The 16,328-nt window shown below is 38.9% G+C and overlaps 1 protein-coding gene across 1 annotated transcript; it reads right to left on the minus strand.

The window, feature by feature from the left end:
* Nucleotides 1-633: 633 nt before the first annotated feature.
* LOC129765869 (serine/arginine repetitive matrix protein 1) lies at nucleotides 634-15,757 on the minus strand. Its single transcript, XM_055766307.1, has 6 exons — nucleotides 15,382-15,757; nucleotides 13,952-14,838; nucleotides 10,413-10,489; nucleotides 10,160-10,343; nucleotides 9,553-10,098; nucleotides 634-2,628 (listed from the first exon to the last, which is right to left on the minus strand). Exons 1-6 carry the CDS (start codon nucleotides 15,391-15,393, stop codon nucleotides 843-845), a joined length of 3,492 nt encoding a protein of 1,163 aa, XP_055622282.1. The 5' UTR covers nucleotides 15,394-15,757; the 3' UTR covers nucleotides 634-842.
* Between the last annotated feature and the right edge of the window lie 571 nt (nucleotides 15,758-16,328).

A 16,328-nucleotide genomic window follows, 5' to 3' on the forward strand; every position in this document is an offset into this window, starting at 1 on the left:
TCAAAATCAAAAAATGATCAAAATTACCCCAATGACTCGTAAAAAAAAATATATATATACAACGTGGCCGTTAATGGGTTAAGGAAATGCTCAATTACTATCCGATGGGTCATCTTCGTTGTCATGTCCTAAATTCGCTTGGGAAATGAATCTGTATGATATGCATGTAATCACTAAAATAACCAGGCATCCTAATTGACAAAAGATATAGATGTTCGGCAAAAAAGGGATAGCATGCGTGAATGAGGGCAATTCAATCGGATAAAAAAAACCTATGATCTACATTTATTTTCACGTTTTGAATTTATTAAGCAATCATATCATACTGTTTGCTAAAAATCGGTTATTTTATTGGATTCATGAAGAAATGTCACCTCTGTGAAAACATTTGTTATATAGCACAGCTCTTGTTGGTAGAATATGCTGTTCCTGTTTCGGATACAAGTTTTGAATTTGGGTTTTAAATCATAAAACGAAACTCATTATGTCAAAACGCTCATTGTCCATGAATACATGATAAAACCATAACGTCTACGGATTTTCAACGAAATGTTATCAGATTGAACCAACAACATGCACTGATCAATTGAATTTGATACGTAACGTAGCTCAAGATTTTTTTTTCTTCAGCGCTTGGATTCATGTATTATGTATTGTATCAAGAAGGATTTCCAATAAATTTTGACAGTCACTATAATAATATAATATCTAGTAGTTTGAACCTATAATTTATCCTTATTTTACAACTAACAAAATTGTAAGGGAGCGTGACCAATCGTGTTTGAAATTCAATTATTGTGAAACTTGTTACCCAACATGATATAGTGTTGAGTTTCATACATTCAGTCCGATATACTTTGCTGTTTCTTCATCGATTTGAGTGCCCGCTCACGTAGTTGTTTCTCCAAATCATCATTGACAACCGTCCCTCCTGGACCTCGCACGTCCTCATCATCATCAGACGACGAACTGCTGTCGCGATGTTTGCTTTTGTTCTTCTTGTGTTTCTTGTGCTTCTTGTGCTTTTTGCCATGCTTTTTGTGTTTCTTGTGCTTTTTCTTCTTAGTACTGTCCGAGTCGGAAGAACTACCCTCCGAGATTTCCCGTTTCTTTCTATCCTTGCGACGTTTTTTCTTCGCCCGGTCAGTCTCAGAATCACTAGATGATGACGAAGATGGTTTCTCGACGACTTTTTTCAATTTAACATCTTTCGGAGCGATTTTCTTTTCATCGGCGTTGTGAGATTCAGAACTTGTTGTACGCTTACGTTTCTTGTTACTTTCCTCTCTTGCCTTCTCTTCTCTCGCCTTTTCCTCTCTAGCCTTCGCTACTGCAGCAGCAGCGGCGGCAGCAGAAGCAGCAGCAGCGGCCGCGGCAGCTGCCGCCGCAGCTTCTTTCTCCTTTTCTTTTTCCAGTTTGAGTGCATTGCTTTTCTTGCGTTCTTCTGCATCCTGTTTGGCAGATCTCTTCGGAGGTTCATCCTCATTATCACTACCATCCGATGAATCATCTTCGCTGGAGGATGTTGACTGCCGACGTTTTTTCGACTGCTTCTTTTTCAATTTCTTTTTGCGAGATGATTTCTCCTCCTCGTCCGAATCGCTGCTGCTATCACTGCTCTCACTATCGCTCGAATACTTTTTGTTATTACTAACCTTAGCTTTGGGTTTAGGTACAGCATTTGTGGCCGTAGATCTGGACAGAGACTTATCATCCTTTTGAGTTGCGTTTGAAGTTGCCGCCAAAGTGGTACTAGAGGAAGTAGCAGCAGTGGCAGCCGCCAAACGTTCATGTGGTTTCAAGAATGGCGAGGGAGTCCTCGACAAGCTGCTACTGTACCTCGATCTTATAATAGGTCTTTTTTCCTCAACCTTAACGCTTTCTTTTTTCGCCGGTTCCACCACCTTTTTGACTTCTTGTTTTCTAGTTCCTTTGCGGCTTTCTTCAGGAACAATATCGGGTTTCTTTTCTCTGGCAGATTTGTGTTCCGAAACAACATGTTCGGATGCCCTGTATTCAGATGTCTTGCGTTCGGATGGCTTACGCTCAGACGCTTTGCGGTCGGACGACTTACGCTCGGACCCTTTGAATTCGGAAAGAAGTGGGGCACTGCCACCATCATCCCAAAATTCTCCAGAATCCAAAGTGTTATCTCCATTTTTAGATGCGGAGCTCTTTTTATCTTCATCCCAATTACCACGAGCTTCCACGGGTTTCTTCCTCACATCACTACTGCTACTGCGTTCCCTACTCTGGCGACTGTTCGCCGCATTCCCGGGCCGTCTTTCATCAAACCTAGAAGCGGGAGGGCCCATCGGCGGACGACTAGCGGGTTGAGGTTGCTGTAGCTGCTGCTGCTGCTGTTGCTCATCTGAACGTCGCCACTGACCCTGGCGTTCCCGGGACGATCGTCGATTGTAGTTATACTCACGGGATGACGACGGGCTTTCGCCACGACGTGGCGGAAAGAAGCCACCGCGACCGCCACGAGCTGGCGATCGACGGCGGTTACCGCTGCTGCCTCCACTGGTGTTATTGCCACTACTAGCGGCTCCACTTTGGCCGCCTCCACCGCCAACGGCGCCGCCGCTACCGCTACCACTATTACCACCACCAGCAAATTTGCCACTGTAACGATAAACAAGAACAAACGAGTTCGATAAGGATGGTGACAGATAAATGTCATAATTGATGTTCTATGTAAATGCAATCTCTTAACGCTAACAATTACCGTCTCACCGATGGATCCTAGAATAAACAGTAAACGTAGGTATTTAGAAATGTGTGGTTAGTAAAGTGGATAATGAACAGTTTTCAAATTATTCGTCTAACTCATTCGTCTGGCGGTTTACTAAAACACGTTTTCCGTTTAGTACGCGTGTAGCAGCGCCCACTTTGAATGTAGGTCCCTGTAAGCGTTATTTCTCTCTATTTCTGGACTAATAATTTTTAATGAAATCTTCCTTCAACTGGTTAAAAGTTTTTTTTGAAAATACTGAATGTAATAATGTTGTAATAATATGTCTAGGCTAAATGATACCCTAGTATCTCCTATATATATGAGATCTGCTCAAAAAGTATCGCGACTTTTGAATTCCAACGGGTTACACATAATTGATTTTAGTTTATTTTTGTGGCGTTATGTTGGTTCTCATGTTTCTCACTTAACGAATTTCAAACCAACTTAGGAGTTTAAACAACATTTAAACAACTTTGCATACTTGAAATATAAAAAATGACCACTTTTTGGAAAAAGGTCAAAGTTTCTTAAATTTTTACCAAATTCCTAACTCAAAAACTATAAGACCTACAAAATTCTGATCATAGAATTAAATGTAATAAATTGTTTACTTAATTGTTTTTGAAAAAAAATATAATAAAATTTCCCAAAAAAAACAGACAAAAAATTGTTTTAAAAATCGAAATTCATTTTTCTTAAAAACGTATTTTTTAAATATCCTAATACAAAAATATATTAATAGCCCCTACAATAACCAACAAGTCATCCACACATCGAAAGATTTTTTTCCGAAAAGTAAAATTCATTTCTCTTAAAAACATATTTTCCTTACTGATTTTTCAGGATTTCCCAAACTTTTTGACACGTACCTTGACATCCTGACAAACACTCAGTTCTGCCTGCTGTTTTCAAATAATCCTAATTTTTCCTGATTTTTGCACTTTCTAATTTTCCGGAAGGCAAATTATCCGTAATAAATATACACCATTTTTGTGTACCTGCATAACCTTTAGAAATCGATCTCGAAGCTAAATTCATTCATTATTCACGAACCACGGCAATCCTCCAAATCAGTTGCCTTCGTAAGAAGAGGCGATTCTGAAGAGGATCGGCAGAAATCAGTGATTGCGGCCACACAATTTGACCGCAAAATCTTTAATGGATCACATCTCATTCTGTGACCCCCTTCAAAAACGCAAGTAAATGACATTTTGAACCAAATCGTGACCAGCGATGAAAAAAGGAATTCTGATTTTTATTTTCATTTTCCCTGATTTTTGGAAATTATAATTGGCAATTCTGGTTATACCAGTGAAATAACCACAATGTTGGCGTAGGACTACCGTTGTTTGAAACTGCACCTGAATCTATTCTCAACGATTGGCCAGAGCGAGCATAATTGGTCCATCGAACAATCATGACAGATCTAGATTTTCGGGATTTCAGTAGTTTCCGTATCAACGCATGAAAAAGTCCCTTGATAAAATTGTGTTGGTTTCACAAGTACGAATATTTGAGGATAAACCATGAAGACAATGTTTCTAAAATTACAGAGATTCCAAGCTTTTGCACGGATCCACTCGAAGTGTTCGGTAGCGTTGATATACAAACCAGCGGTCCAACAAAATCTCCGGTGCAGGAATCAATTCCTCTTTAAAAATAACCAGCGCAAATTAAACCTCCTTCTTCCCGTCTTCCTCTTTTTTCCGCACTTCGGTCAGCAAAGCAAAGAGCGCTACTATAGCAAAGATATAGTAGCGCTCAAAATAGTCTTCTGATGACACCGCACTGTGTAGGTTTCAGAAATATGAATATGTAATGTACACCAGCGAAATAATGTGGACTCTACGATATGGTAAAATAGTATCTATCACATTCCGTAATCAAACCGTCCATATCGACCGCTATTTGACTCATCGCTATTGACACAATTCGCTCGTAATCGATCTCGAATATTATCCAAGCATTGTTTTCGCTAGTTTAAGCTTCAAAGCGCGTTCGCTTAGTAAGTGATCGATCGTGAGTTCAAAACTCAGGGCCCTCATTGACCATCTTTGTGTTGTTACAGAATAGCTACGTCCACGCAACAATCATCAGCGATGGAGAACGATCCACGGTCGAAATAAGATCGATTCATCCATACAACTGCTCTGCTCTGCAAGACACATCGGGCTGCTGTTCTTTAAATAACTCAACAATGATCAATCAACTGTCTCCGCTGTCCGGTGGTTCAACTGGATAATGGAAGAACAGAAAGAATACTCTTACGCCTAAATGGCTACTGTGTGAATGTATCATATGTATAGAAGGAATACTGGCGAATGGCAACTGTGTAATGTGCTAATTATAGATATGATAACCATGTGACATGTACACGATTAAAATTCGGCTCTGTTACAGCTAGATTGCTAATGAACCTTAAATAAATAAATGGGATAAAAAAAATCGTAACGCTCTTGTTCCCAAACTTTGAATTTACTCCCTAGTACAGAAATGAAAGACGTAGTCTACGTCAAAATATATGAATAACCCATAAAATTACCTACAAGTCATCCACACATCGAAAGATGGGCACTTTTACAGGTATTTGTCTGTGTCTTTTTCATGTTTTCTTTAAAAGATATTGCTAATGTTTTACTCATAAAAATTGATAAAATCTCGATTGACATGTTCTGAATTTTTTTTTTCCATTCAAAAACATGTCAAGAGCATATCGAACGCGAAAATTTATACACAAAGATGTTATGGCCAGAAGCTTTTTTTTCAGGAACCTCCATTCATATTCATATAATTAATATATATTTATATTATTCATGTATATTCATATAATTTTTTTAAGATGAATTACATAAATATATATACGCACCTTGATTTCAAGCATGCAATGTTGCTTAAATGACCAATGTCTTTACACTCACATTTTTTTTTTCTTTGCTCGTTGGCACACTCCTACTGATCCATAATTGCCAAGTCAAAATGAAATATCAAGATATTCTACGCGAGCAGGTAACACAATTCTGTCGGCTAATTTGGTTATATTTCAAGTATTCGATTTTTTAATTTTATTTAAATTGTAAAAATATCGCTTGCTAGTTCAGTTCAAACTCTTTAAACTGGCTAACTGTTCATATTTCACCTGATTTTTCCTAGCAAATAATGTTTTTAGATAGACTTTATTATAAAGTATGACATATTTTATTCTAATCTGGTTCAACTTGGAGCAAGTATATAAAATATGGCCCAAATCTTCGTCTTGGTCGCAGATGTCGCATAGACTTGAATTATTTAGGTTCCATTGAAACATTCTTCCTCTCGTAGCAGTATGGAAGGTTCTTATTCTGGAAAGTGTGGTTTTGTCTTTGGTTCCGAAGTGATAAATTTTAAACCATGGTTTTAGGCTAATGTTATCTATAATTTCATAAAGTTTGCTTCCTTTATTCTACGAAATTATCTGTAATTCATGTTCCATTGTTGTTTAATTTCATTTTCAGCTTCAAACAAGGTGCAACCTAGGGTAAGACCGTATGGTTCTGCAGTGTCTCTGTGTTCCACTGACCTAGCTGCAGTATCCGCTCTATCACTTCTTAATATTCCTACATGACTCTCTCACGTTTCAGTGCAATCTGAGATGGTGCTGCCAATGGCCAGTCGAGTTCGCATGAACTTCATCACTTATGCTAACAAATTCGGCCATCTTGAATTTTCCGCAAATTTTTGACAGTTGTTTTGTTCGCACGTGTTTTGGCTCGTGTTTCGATTTTTGGAAGAACAGAAGGAATACTCTTGCGCATGAAAATGGCTGCTGTGTAATGTACAATTTATAGATACGGTAAAACATATCACATGATTAAAATCCGGCTCTGTTACATCTAAAGTGCTAATGAGCCTAAACAAATAAACAAGTGAGATAAAAAAAACTAAGAGGGCGGACACATTCTAAATTTCAACTGTTGCATACGGTGAAGCTACTTCGGACTGAAGCAAGGTTCATCGGTGGTACAAAGTGTTCTCAAAAGATGAAGCTGCGTACCGGAAGCTCGAGCTCGTCAACAATAGATGAAAACATTGACGCGACGACCAAAATTTACTCCTGAGGGTCATAAGGGTCGACGAATTGTGGGTTTATGGTTATAACATCGAAATCAAAGCTCAATCGCCCAAATGGAAACATGCAAGCAAAGCAGCTGTAAAAAATAAGCAGAAAATTCGAAACATGTCTTGTAAGTGAAAGACATGGGTACCAACTTAGCGCTACCAAAAAAATCAAAAACGAATAACCCGCGGAAATTCAAAATTCGCGACCTCGTACTTCTGCATAAATTAAGATCGGAATTAAGAGCATCTTGTTCATGTATATAATATCGAAAAGCAACAAGGTGAAACATTTGACATAGGTCTGTCAATCAAATACAAATCAGAGTACGTGCAAACATATAGTTTCGAATGGAACATAGTGTTCCTAAAGAAGATGTGGGTATCATGAAGAAATGAACGAAGGCTCGAAAAAAGTAGTATTGAAAAGCTACTCTGCCATACTATAAAAAGATAAGTGATCTAGAATGAAGGCAAGGAATGAAGGAGAAAGAGTACGTGAATACGTTGATCTTTGTACTTGTGTTGGTTGTGTTTTGCTGCAACAATAAATTTTTTGAGGGACACTTCTATAGATCTGCATCGAATGTTGGTCGTAGATAATTATTTCGAGAGTCCTAAGCATTGAGGATCATAGGCCAATCCAAGCATCAAAATTCTAGGAAAATGGTTTGATGTTGAATCAAAATTGCAAGAAAATGACTTGATGCTTCTAAAAAAGGAAATTTTTGGCATACATACATTTCTGTGAAATGACTAATATGAATATGATGGGCTTTGAAAAAAATAGATTATTCTATTTTAATGAATAAACTTGCGTTTTCTATTGGCGATCTAACGTACAAATCTATACCTAGGCGACGCTGCGGTGAAAGTGATGATGGTTTTAAATTTTGCCATGTGAGTTCATGGGAGGTTTGTAGTTCTTTCCATAAATTACAACGTTATTATCATAAAAGATTATTTGACTGCGTTGAGTTTGGAAGAAATTTAATTCTGCGCAATTTTATATATAACATGTTATTTTCTTACCTTCTTACCATACCTTTCATTAGTGAAAATTGTATAAATGTTGACAATGGATGAATCAAAGAAGGAAATTCGAGAGCACAATCAAAAACAAGTTGAAAAATGCATGGTTCCTGCATGCGAGACCTACCTTGGAAAGGCCGGAAGTAAAATATACGAGATTTGTTTTTGAGTTTTAGGTTACCTCATCACCATTTTCTTAGTTAAAAAACAAAATCCAGATGTCTCACCGATCGTTTACGTTTTGCGTTAGATCGCCAATATGAACTTCTTGTAAACACGAATTACTGGAAGCTTTGGGAACGTGATAAAATTCCGAATCTATAGAATGACACGAAACAATATGATCACTTTTCAGGATGTGATCGAAACAAGTTAATTTTCCACTAATTGTCATTGGATATATGAATGTTTCCTTCGTCATTAAGGTGATCTTTACATTCTGATATGCTCGATGTACCGAAAACTTGATTATTGGTGAATGAATACAATAAGTTTGCGGCAGCAACATTATTACGGGGTACGTTATTCAAACCATATTATCCCTCAACTTCCACCATAATTTCTTCTCTGACCAACAACTGGATCGCGTTGAACTCCACTCGCCAACTCGCCTGCTGGGGTCAATCGCCGATGAACGATTTTCCGATGAAATACCTAAACCAATAATTTATGTTCGACGTGTGTTAAGCTTATGATATCAAACAGTTGCTGCTCCGACAGAAGAATTATGTGATTTGTACGTTTCATTCGTTTTGTTAGGTCTAAGAGAACAAAGAAAATGTTGCTCCTTCAGGAGCGTAACTTACTCGCCTACCTCTTCCTCTTCTCATCGTCATCTGTTCTGTGTCTCTTTATTATGGGGCGAGGATTTTGTTCGTATGGTTTCAATCTTCAAACAAAATCATCAAGTGGAAAATCGCAGAGCAATTGAACCAGCAGGGGGAGGTGAACCGTGGCCGCTCCACGTAAACATCGTCGCGCTCGTAGATTGTAGACCTTTGGCAGAGCTGTGGCTGATCGTTGGGAGCCGGATGTGATAGTTTGGAGGATTGTCTTTCGGATATGATAACGTGCAGGCAGCAGTGTGTAAAGTACACGTCCACGATGGCACCGCATTGGTCATCAAAGGAAGCATCCCGGAACATAATGTCATCAGTAACCATAACCAGCGGTCGCGGTCCCGGATGTTCCTAAGTGGATCCAAAATCAAGAGGTCACAAACACGCCACGAACATGCATGTGTTAGGCACACGGTCCCGGAATGCGGTCTCCTTTCGGATGGTTTTAGGTTTTCTTTCAAGCAGTCCGGAACAAGTGTCATCCACCACTAAAGGCTATACCAGCAGCCAGCAGGGATGAATATAAATCAAGCGTTCGGTTTGCCACAGTTGGCAGATGGACACCCAAAACACCAGCAATGGTGACAAACGGCCATAACCAACTGTGCACGATCTGCGCTCTGCATACACATGAATTCTGCTTTTTCTTTTCTAACTGAGGAAAGTGAGAGGGTCGCACATTTAAGGAAACACTTTCAAGAGAAAGAAAAACGAGGAGCAAGATCAAATGATGGTTCATTTGAGAGTTTAAAGTTAGACATATGCGAATAGATAATGCGCAGTGTTCAACTCGAGATCATAAAAGACAATTTACAACAACATATTACAATAGAAAATGAATATACATACCGGTTGCTACGCCCTCCTCTGCCTCTGGGTGATCGAGACCAGCGTCTCGGCGAACGGGAACGATTTCTAGAGCGCGAACGATTTCGTGACCTGGAGCGATTCTTGGAACGTGAGCGATCCTTCCTGCTTCTCGATGCATTCGCTTTCCCACGAGAATGAGATCGACGATCACGACCACCACGATCGCCTTTCCTCGCGGTTGCGCGGCTATCGCGATCGGATTCGGACTCTGATGAATCCTTATTCGACCGGTAGTGTCGTTTCTTCTGGATGCTGTTTTCTTTCTTCTGTATCTCGAAATCATTACCTTTGGCAGGTCGAGATGACGAACGGCTGCTGCCCGAGTGACTCCTAGAACGTGATGTACCTCGACGGCTGCGGCTGTGACTACGACTACGACTTTTTCCATTTCTCTTCTTAGCCCCACCAGCATTTCTACTAGTTGTCTTTTTGCGATCTCCACTGCGACTGCTGGATGATGATCCGGAAGAATTGGAACTCCGAGAGCGCCTTGAGCGCGAACGCGACTTTCTGTTCTTTCGCCCCCTAAAATGCAAATATGTTTTTGAAAACCCGTCCCCTATTTCACTGACTTTTTTGTTCTTACTTGGATTTAGATCTTGATCTGGATCTCGATCGGGATCGACTAACACTTTTCTTCTTGCTCGATGAACGAGAGCGTGAGCGCGAAGTTGAGCGACTACGACTGCGTCGTTTTGCTGCCGGGGAAACCTTTTTACCTTCAGCTAGGTTCATCAGCTTCGTCTGCAGTTTTGAAATCGATCCATTGTCTGAAATATTTCGAAAGCGATTCATTGATAAACCATCAACATTTCATGAACTGTTCATGAAGCATTTACCAGCTGGTTTTTCATTAATATCCGCCTTTTTAGCACGAATTACACTGCGGGAACGTTTGCGGGCGTCGTCACGATTCCTAAATAAGAAAAAAAAAAAAAAATATATTCTTCTATTGTAAAGTTCATCTTCCAATGCCTTGTTTTGACATCTAGCGAAAAATTTCAACTCGATTTACTCTGCAGCACAGCTTTGAAGAGTTTTGAACATGTAGAATTTTGTGCATTGAAAATACGATTGGTGGCCAACATTGATTTTGAAAATTAGGAAAATCGAAATATTTGTTCGGTACCAAATGACACGCGTCACAGCCTCGATTATGACCAAACCGTTATCGTTCTTTGAAATGTATATACACCCTGGTTTTTTTACGCGGGGGATACGTACTTCGTAAAAAAAACCGCGTTAATTGGAAAATCCGCGTTAATTCGAAAATCCGCTTAAAAAAACCGCGTTAATTGGAAAATCCGCGTAAAAAAACCTGGGTATATAAAAACACGTTGTATGTGATTTGTACTTCAACAGACTAAAATTCCTAAATTTATTTATTTAACACTAACACTAATACTAGCTGACCCAGAAAACTTCGTCCCGTTCAAAATTTATTTTTCACATCCACGTTTTCTTACTAAGCGCTGTTCATGGTTCTAATCACAGAATTGTTCATTGATTGAAAAAAAATACCTTTGACTATAAAATTCCTAGTACTTCTACCAAAACTCGTCATTATAATATCAGAATATTTTCAGACACAATTCTCGTTCAAGATTTTTCAACCGCTTGCAAATAACATGTTTCTCCGTTACGTGGAACAAATTTTTGATACAGAAAATATGATATAATAAAGACAGCCCTAAATCGGACAATTCCTCTCTCGAGTTTTGCTCTTATCAACACATTCGGCGATCCATTTTTATTTATATAGATAGAAGACGAAATAGGAGTGTGTTTTATTACATTAAAAACTATTTCCATTTTCGAACGTAGATCAATTTCGTTAGCGCAAACATCAAATGGACTAAAAACGCTTGTCAATATGTAATTGTAGAACATATGCGAATTGAATTCTCCGAACTTTTCCATTTTCCTTCAGCACGTTTTCACGAAATTCCCGATTCTCAAAAATAAAATTTTTAAAGTATTGTATCATTAGTTAAACATTGATTTTCGAAAGCCGAATTGCGAAAATATTTCGCATGTCCGCCTGTGACAAAAAATGGACGGTGCGTTATTCAGCAACAGACTTTGGGTTAGATGTAGGGTTCAGGAGATACGGACTAGATTGTTTCTGAAATATATGCATCTAAGACCTGAAACGCTTTGAACTGAATTGAATTACTAACCGTGAGTTTCGATAGCAATCTCTTCTCTTAAAACTAAGAAAATTAAATCGTCTGCCAGAGCAGAGCTGACTGAAAATAAATTGTCGTTCAAGGGGTTAAAGTAATAACCCGAACTCAATTATTTCATTAACTATCAGGAATAGCAGGAATAGGGGCATATGAGACTTTTTCAATGATACTGAATCTGACTCCCTTTTCTCTGAAAGTCCCATTTTTACTCCAGAACCTTGATTTATTTTAAGAACTTGTTTCGGCCCGTATGTTGAATCTACATTTCGACTACCAACCATTATTTTTTCAAAGATACGAATGTTTCTATTGGATACCATAAGAAAACCATAAGAGAAAAGAATGTGAATTAAAACACTATGATCAGAAAGTACTGGATTTTTTTTTGTTTAACGTGCGGAAACCAGTTTATTTGTTTTTCTTATGTTGGTACGACCTTAAGACGATCAAGATGATTAAAGAGAATGCGACGAGGGAACTAAAGGCCATCCCATCGTTTGCCTACCAGGAATGTAGGCGAACCAGCCCATAAAGAATAAAAAAAAAAAAAACTACCAGGAGTGCATGGAGGAATGGGTCAAGCGTTGGCACATGTGTGTTGCTTCAGATGGATCATATTTGAGGGGCTCAGAAGAAAAGGAGGGTAAGTGACTTGATCGATTTCACTTATCAAACATTCTCTTTAGTTAATAACTCAACTGCAAAAACGTTCCAATTTGAGTTTGCTATAGAATCCGACAGATTGGGTTCTGACCTATCTTCCAGATTATCAAATACTGCTAAGAATGTGTTTGCAGCTAAGTCGATATAGGGAAATGGATGATGTCACTTACATCCTTTTCATTTTGAGCCCCTCATTTTGAAGGAGATAAAATAAATTTGCCTGATATTTAACTCTATTTTGTTTTATTTTAAAAATTCCCGGTACGTTCTGATCATAGGGTAGTTTTATGTTTTTTCTTTCTAATTTTCTGGGTTTTCAAGGCTGCTGGGCATCAGCCCACATCTTCATTTTTTACGTTCCTGCGCTTAAAATTTTGGAACAAATTTTGATGAAAAAAAAAAGAGTTATTCATCTTAGTACATCAAAGACAGAGAATTGTTGTATCTTGTGGGACGTTTTCATACGCTAACATACAGTATCATTTTAGATCGCAAAAAAACACTGAGCAGAAAAATCCCGACTTCATGAAGCATTTCCCGACTTTTTCCGCATTTTTCCCGATAGATTTTCATTCCCGACTTTTTCCCACATTTCCCGAACGGGTGGCCACTCTGATATGTGTATTGTTATTATGGGACCCCCTCTCCATTCCAGAGGAGGGAGTGGTGTCATACCATCATAGAAAAATTTCTCGTACCCAAATTTAGCTCCATTTGCTTGATCAGTTCCCCCCTTGCCGTTAGAGATGGGGTAGGTGTGTCGAATCACCATAGAAACATTTATTGCCTCCTAAAACCTCCACATGCAAATTTTGGTTCAATTTGCCTGATTAGTTCTCGAGTTATGCAAACCACGCTTTAGAGACATCAGATTTTTTAAAAGTTATTTTGTTCGTCCCAGCCAGGGGCGGCTGGTTTTCGTTTAAACGGAGCACTTTTTTGTGCTTCCACTAAGGTCTCAGATCATCATCATACATGAGATCCACAAAGAATCTTATACATCAGATCAACGGTTGAAGTATATATATCTGTTCAACACCACTGCCGTTGCATATATTTGCCACATGCAAATCGTTTGATGATGTTGATAACCATTTGCTGCGACATCGTCGATTGTTCCAACAGTTCGACATGTATGCTAAAATTGTGATAAATCGTTCATCAGATTCAACCAAACAAATTTGCGGTCCAAAGAGTACGTACACTTGAGAGAAGCGATAGATTCAGAGGAAAATTCCAACATTGATCATTTCACAATTCTCCCGTCCGCATATCTCTAAGAACCATGATGTATAAATGACCGAAACTTTGAAAATTACGAAAATTCAGACTTATTTAGTACATTTAGTTGCAAAAACGTAATCTACCACGCCAATCGACATAATACATAAATCGTTCAAACTCTTTTAATTCAATTGAATTTGAAATGTTCCATTCAAACAATAATTGTTATCGGTCAGGTCGGAGTTATTTAAATTGAAAAATCATTTTTGTGCTGAGTCTGCTAGCAATGAAATAATACTTACCGTCCGTCCCGCTTATCCCTAGGTGAACGACTCCTCTTCCTTGCACGATCCGCAGATCGTCGAGTGGATCTCGAGCGCCGCCGATCCCTGGAAGATTTTCTATCCCTCGATGAACGCCGATCGCGAGATCTACGTCGCTCACGGGAACGCGAACGCTCACGAGACTTACGCCGAGTTCGGTCCGAATTATCAGTTGTCTTGTGGTTTTCCCTCGATCTTTCCGGTGTTTTTTTCGAGTTACGTTCCGGTGAGGCATCTCTCACAACGGGAGCCTTTACTTCCTCGACGATTTTCTTTGCCTCCTTGTCCTTGGAAATTGGAACATCAGCTTCGATGAAATCTTCAATCATTTTTTCCTCCTCATCGAGGTACTCCTCTGGCTCGGGTTTGTACATTGGACGTACTTCCTTCTTAGTTTTTCTATGGTCATCCCTGTCGCGACTTCCACCTCGACTGCGAGACCTTCGTGACCTTACTTCATCTAGAAGTTTGGAGTCTTCCTCCCTCTTCATTATCTCTTCCTTCTTCTGTTCTATAAACTCAGCCGGTATTCCGGAGTCAGACTCCTGTGCGGAAAGCAACAGCGCCCAGAGATCTTCCATGAAAACACGCGCGTTCTTTCCGTTTAGGAAACCGGTCATATTTATCTGCATTTTCTTCGGACACGGAAACTTTTCCTCCTCTAACTGGTTGTAAACAAATTCTACAATAACATCATCCTCGATGTTAAGCATGTCGGTAATTTTCTTACTTATCCACGGTCGTAGCACATCTAACTTCACCTTCGACATGTCAACGCGTTTATTGAGGCTATCACCGAACTTCATCTGTTTAAGGAGCTTCTTCTCCTTATCGCTGAAGCGGGTGTCCTGCTGCTGATTGGTTCCCTACGAAGAAATAACACGATTATGATTATTTAATTTCATTTATATTTACAATCACTAACGAAAAACTTTGAAAGCATTGCTTTTGATTGCTTCAAATTTAGATTACCTCCAGGATATAAGGGAAGCTTCAGTCAAATATGATGACAAAGTAACCCCTGAAATCAATGTACAAAAACCAAACTAATGGCAATATATTTTCTAAATCAATAACCGATTTCAATCTCATTTCTCAAAAAAAAAATTGGAAGCCCCTCATTCTTCTCAAGAAATGGGATACCTGCGCACTGTATAACGATAGGTAAAATATTATGTTCAACAAGACAACGTACATTTATCACTAGAAAAATGCTATTCCATTCTCAAATGTCTACTTGTAGTAAGATAAATTGAACAGAAAAATCATGTTTAAATATTTTTTCTCAGACTATACTTTTTCCAAAACAATTTACGTAATACTCAGTATCGAATGCTTAATGATTTCTATTTTATTTATTCTGATAAATCACCTAAACACTCAAAACATTTACACGAAAAACTCCTTACCGTGAACATCATTTTGAATGTTTTCCTTTCGCAACCGGTGCGGCGATAAAATCAGGGAACTCCTCAATTGTTTTTCAATGTAATTATTTTTAGCCACCCCTTCGAGCACTATTTTCCACACACGCACGAAACGCAATATTCCTATCACTACTCGACTAGGATAATGACCACAGCTGATAAAATTCACTTCACACTGCTGGTCCGACTGAACACTTCACTTCACTACACTTTTAGTATGCTTTGCGGCTTGATTTTTCATCAAAAACCACCAAAAATCCACCATACTGACATTTTCCAGTATGCAAAACGCGCAAAATGGCGATATATCGCTGCAGCCGCTGCAATGGGTAGAAAAGTGCGTCTTGCCGACAGTTTGTTGACATTCAATTTGACGGCTCTGCTGAAAACAGCAAGTTGATGGCGCCAGGGGAAAAGTCATTCGACTTTTGTTCAGATGAATAGAAGTAAAAAAGACGGGTGGGTAATGTCGGGGACATAACCGGAGTGACGTAGGACTATACAAAAGGGACAGCTTTAGTTAAATATATATTTTAAATATATTGTTTTATTTTCTTCTCCTACGTGAATACCTACCTATCTACCTGAAAAATGGATTAGTTTACTGTTTACTCTTTATGAATATGTTAATGGTTCTGAAAAGAACCTTTGGTGTTGTGTTTTTGTTATCACTCGATATTCCCATCTTGTTCGGTTAAACCTTCCTGTTTAGCTATTGCGTTTGCCACTCGCCACAGCTTTCACAGTTGGAAAATTTCTTCCCATCCAGCTTGTGACATGTTGTTCAGTAAATTACATTTAATGCGACGTGCCGGAGAAACACTTTGCCACTCACTGAAACTAATTGTTGCCTTGATGAGCGCCGAACCGAAGCTGCTCTGTTTTTGATGCGGGTTTTCTGATTGTCGTGAGCAGCTTTGCAAGCCAAC

This window comes from Toxorhynchites rutilus, chromosome 2 (assembly GCF_029784135.1).
Source record: "Toxorhynchites rutilus septentrionalis strain SRP chromosome 2, ASM2978413v1, whole genome shotgun sequence".
Taxonomy (NCBI): Eukaryota; Metazoa; Arthropoda; class Insecta; order Diptera; family Culicidae; genus Toxorhynchites; species Toxorhynchites rutilus.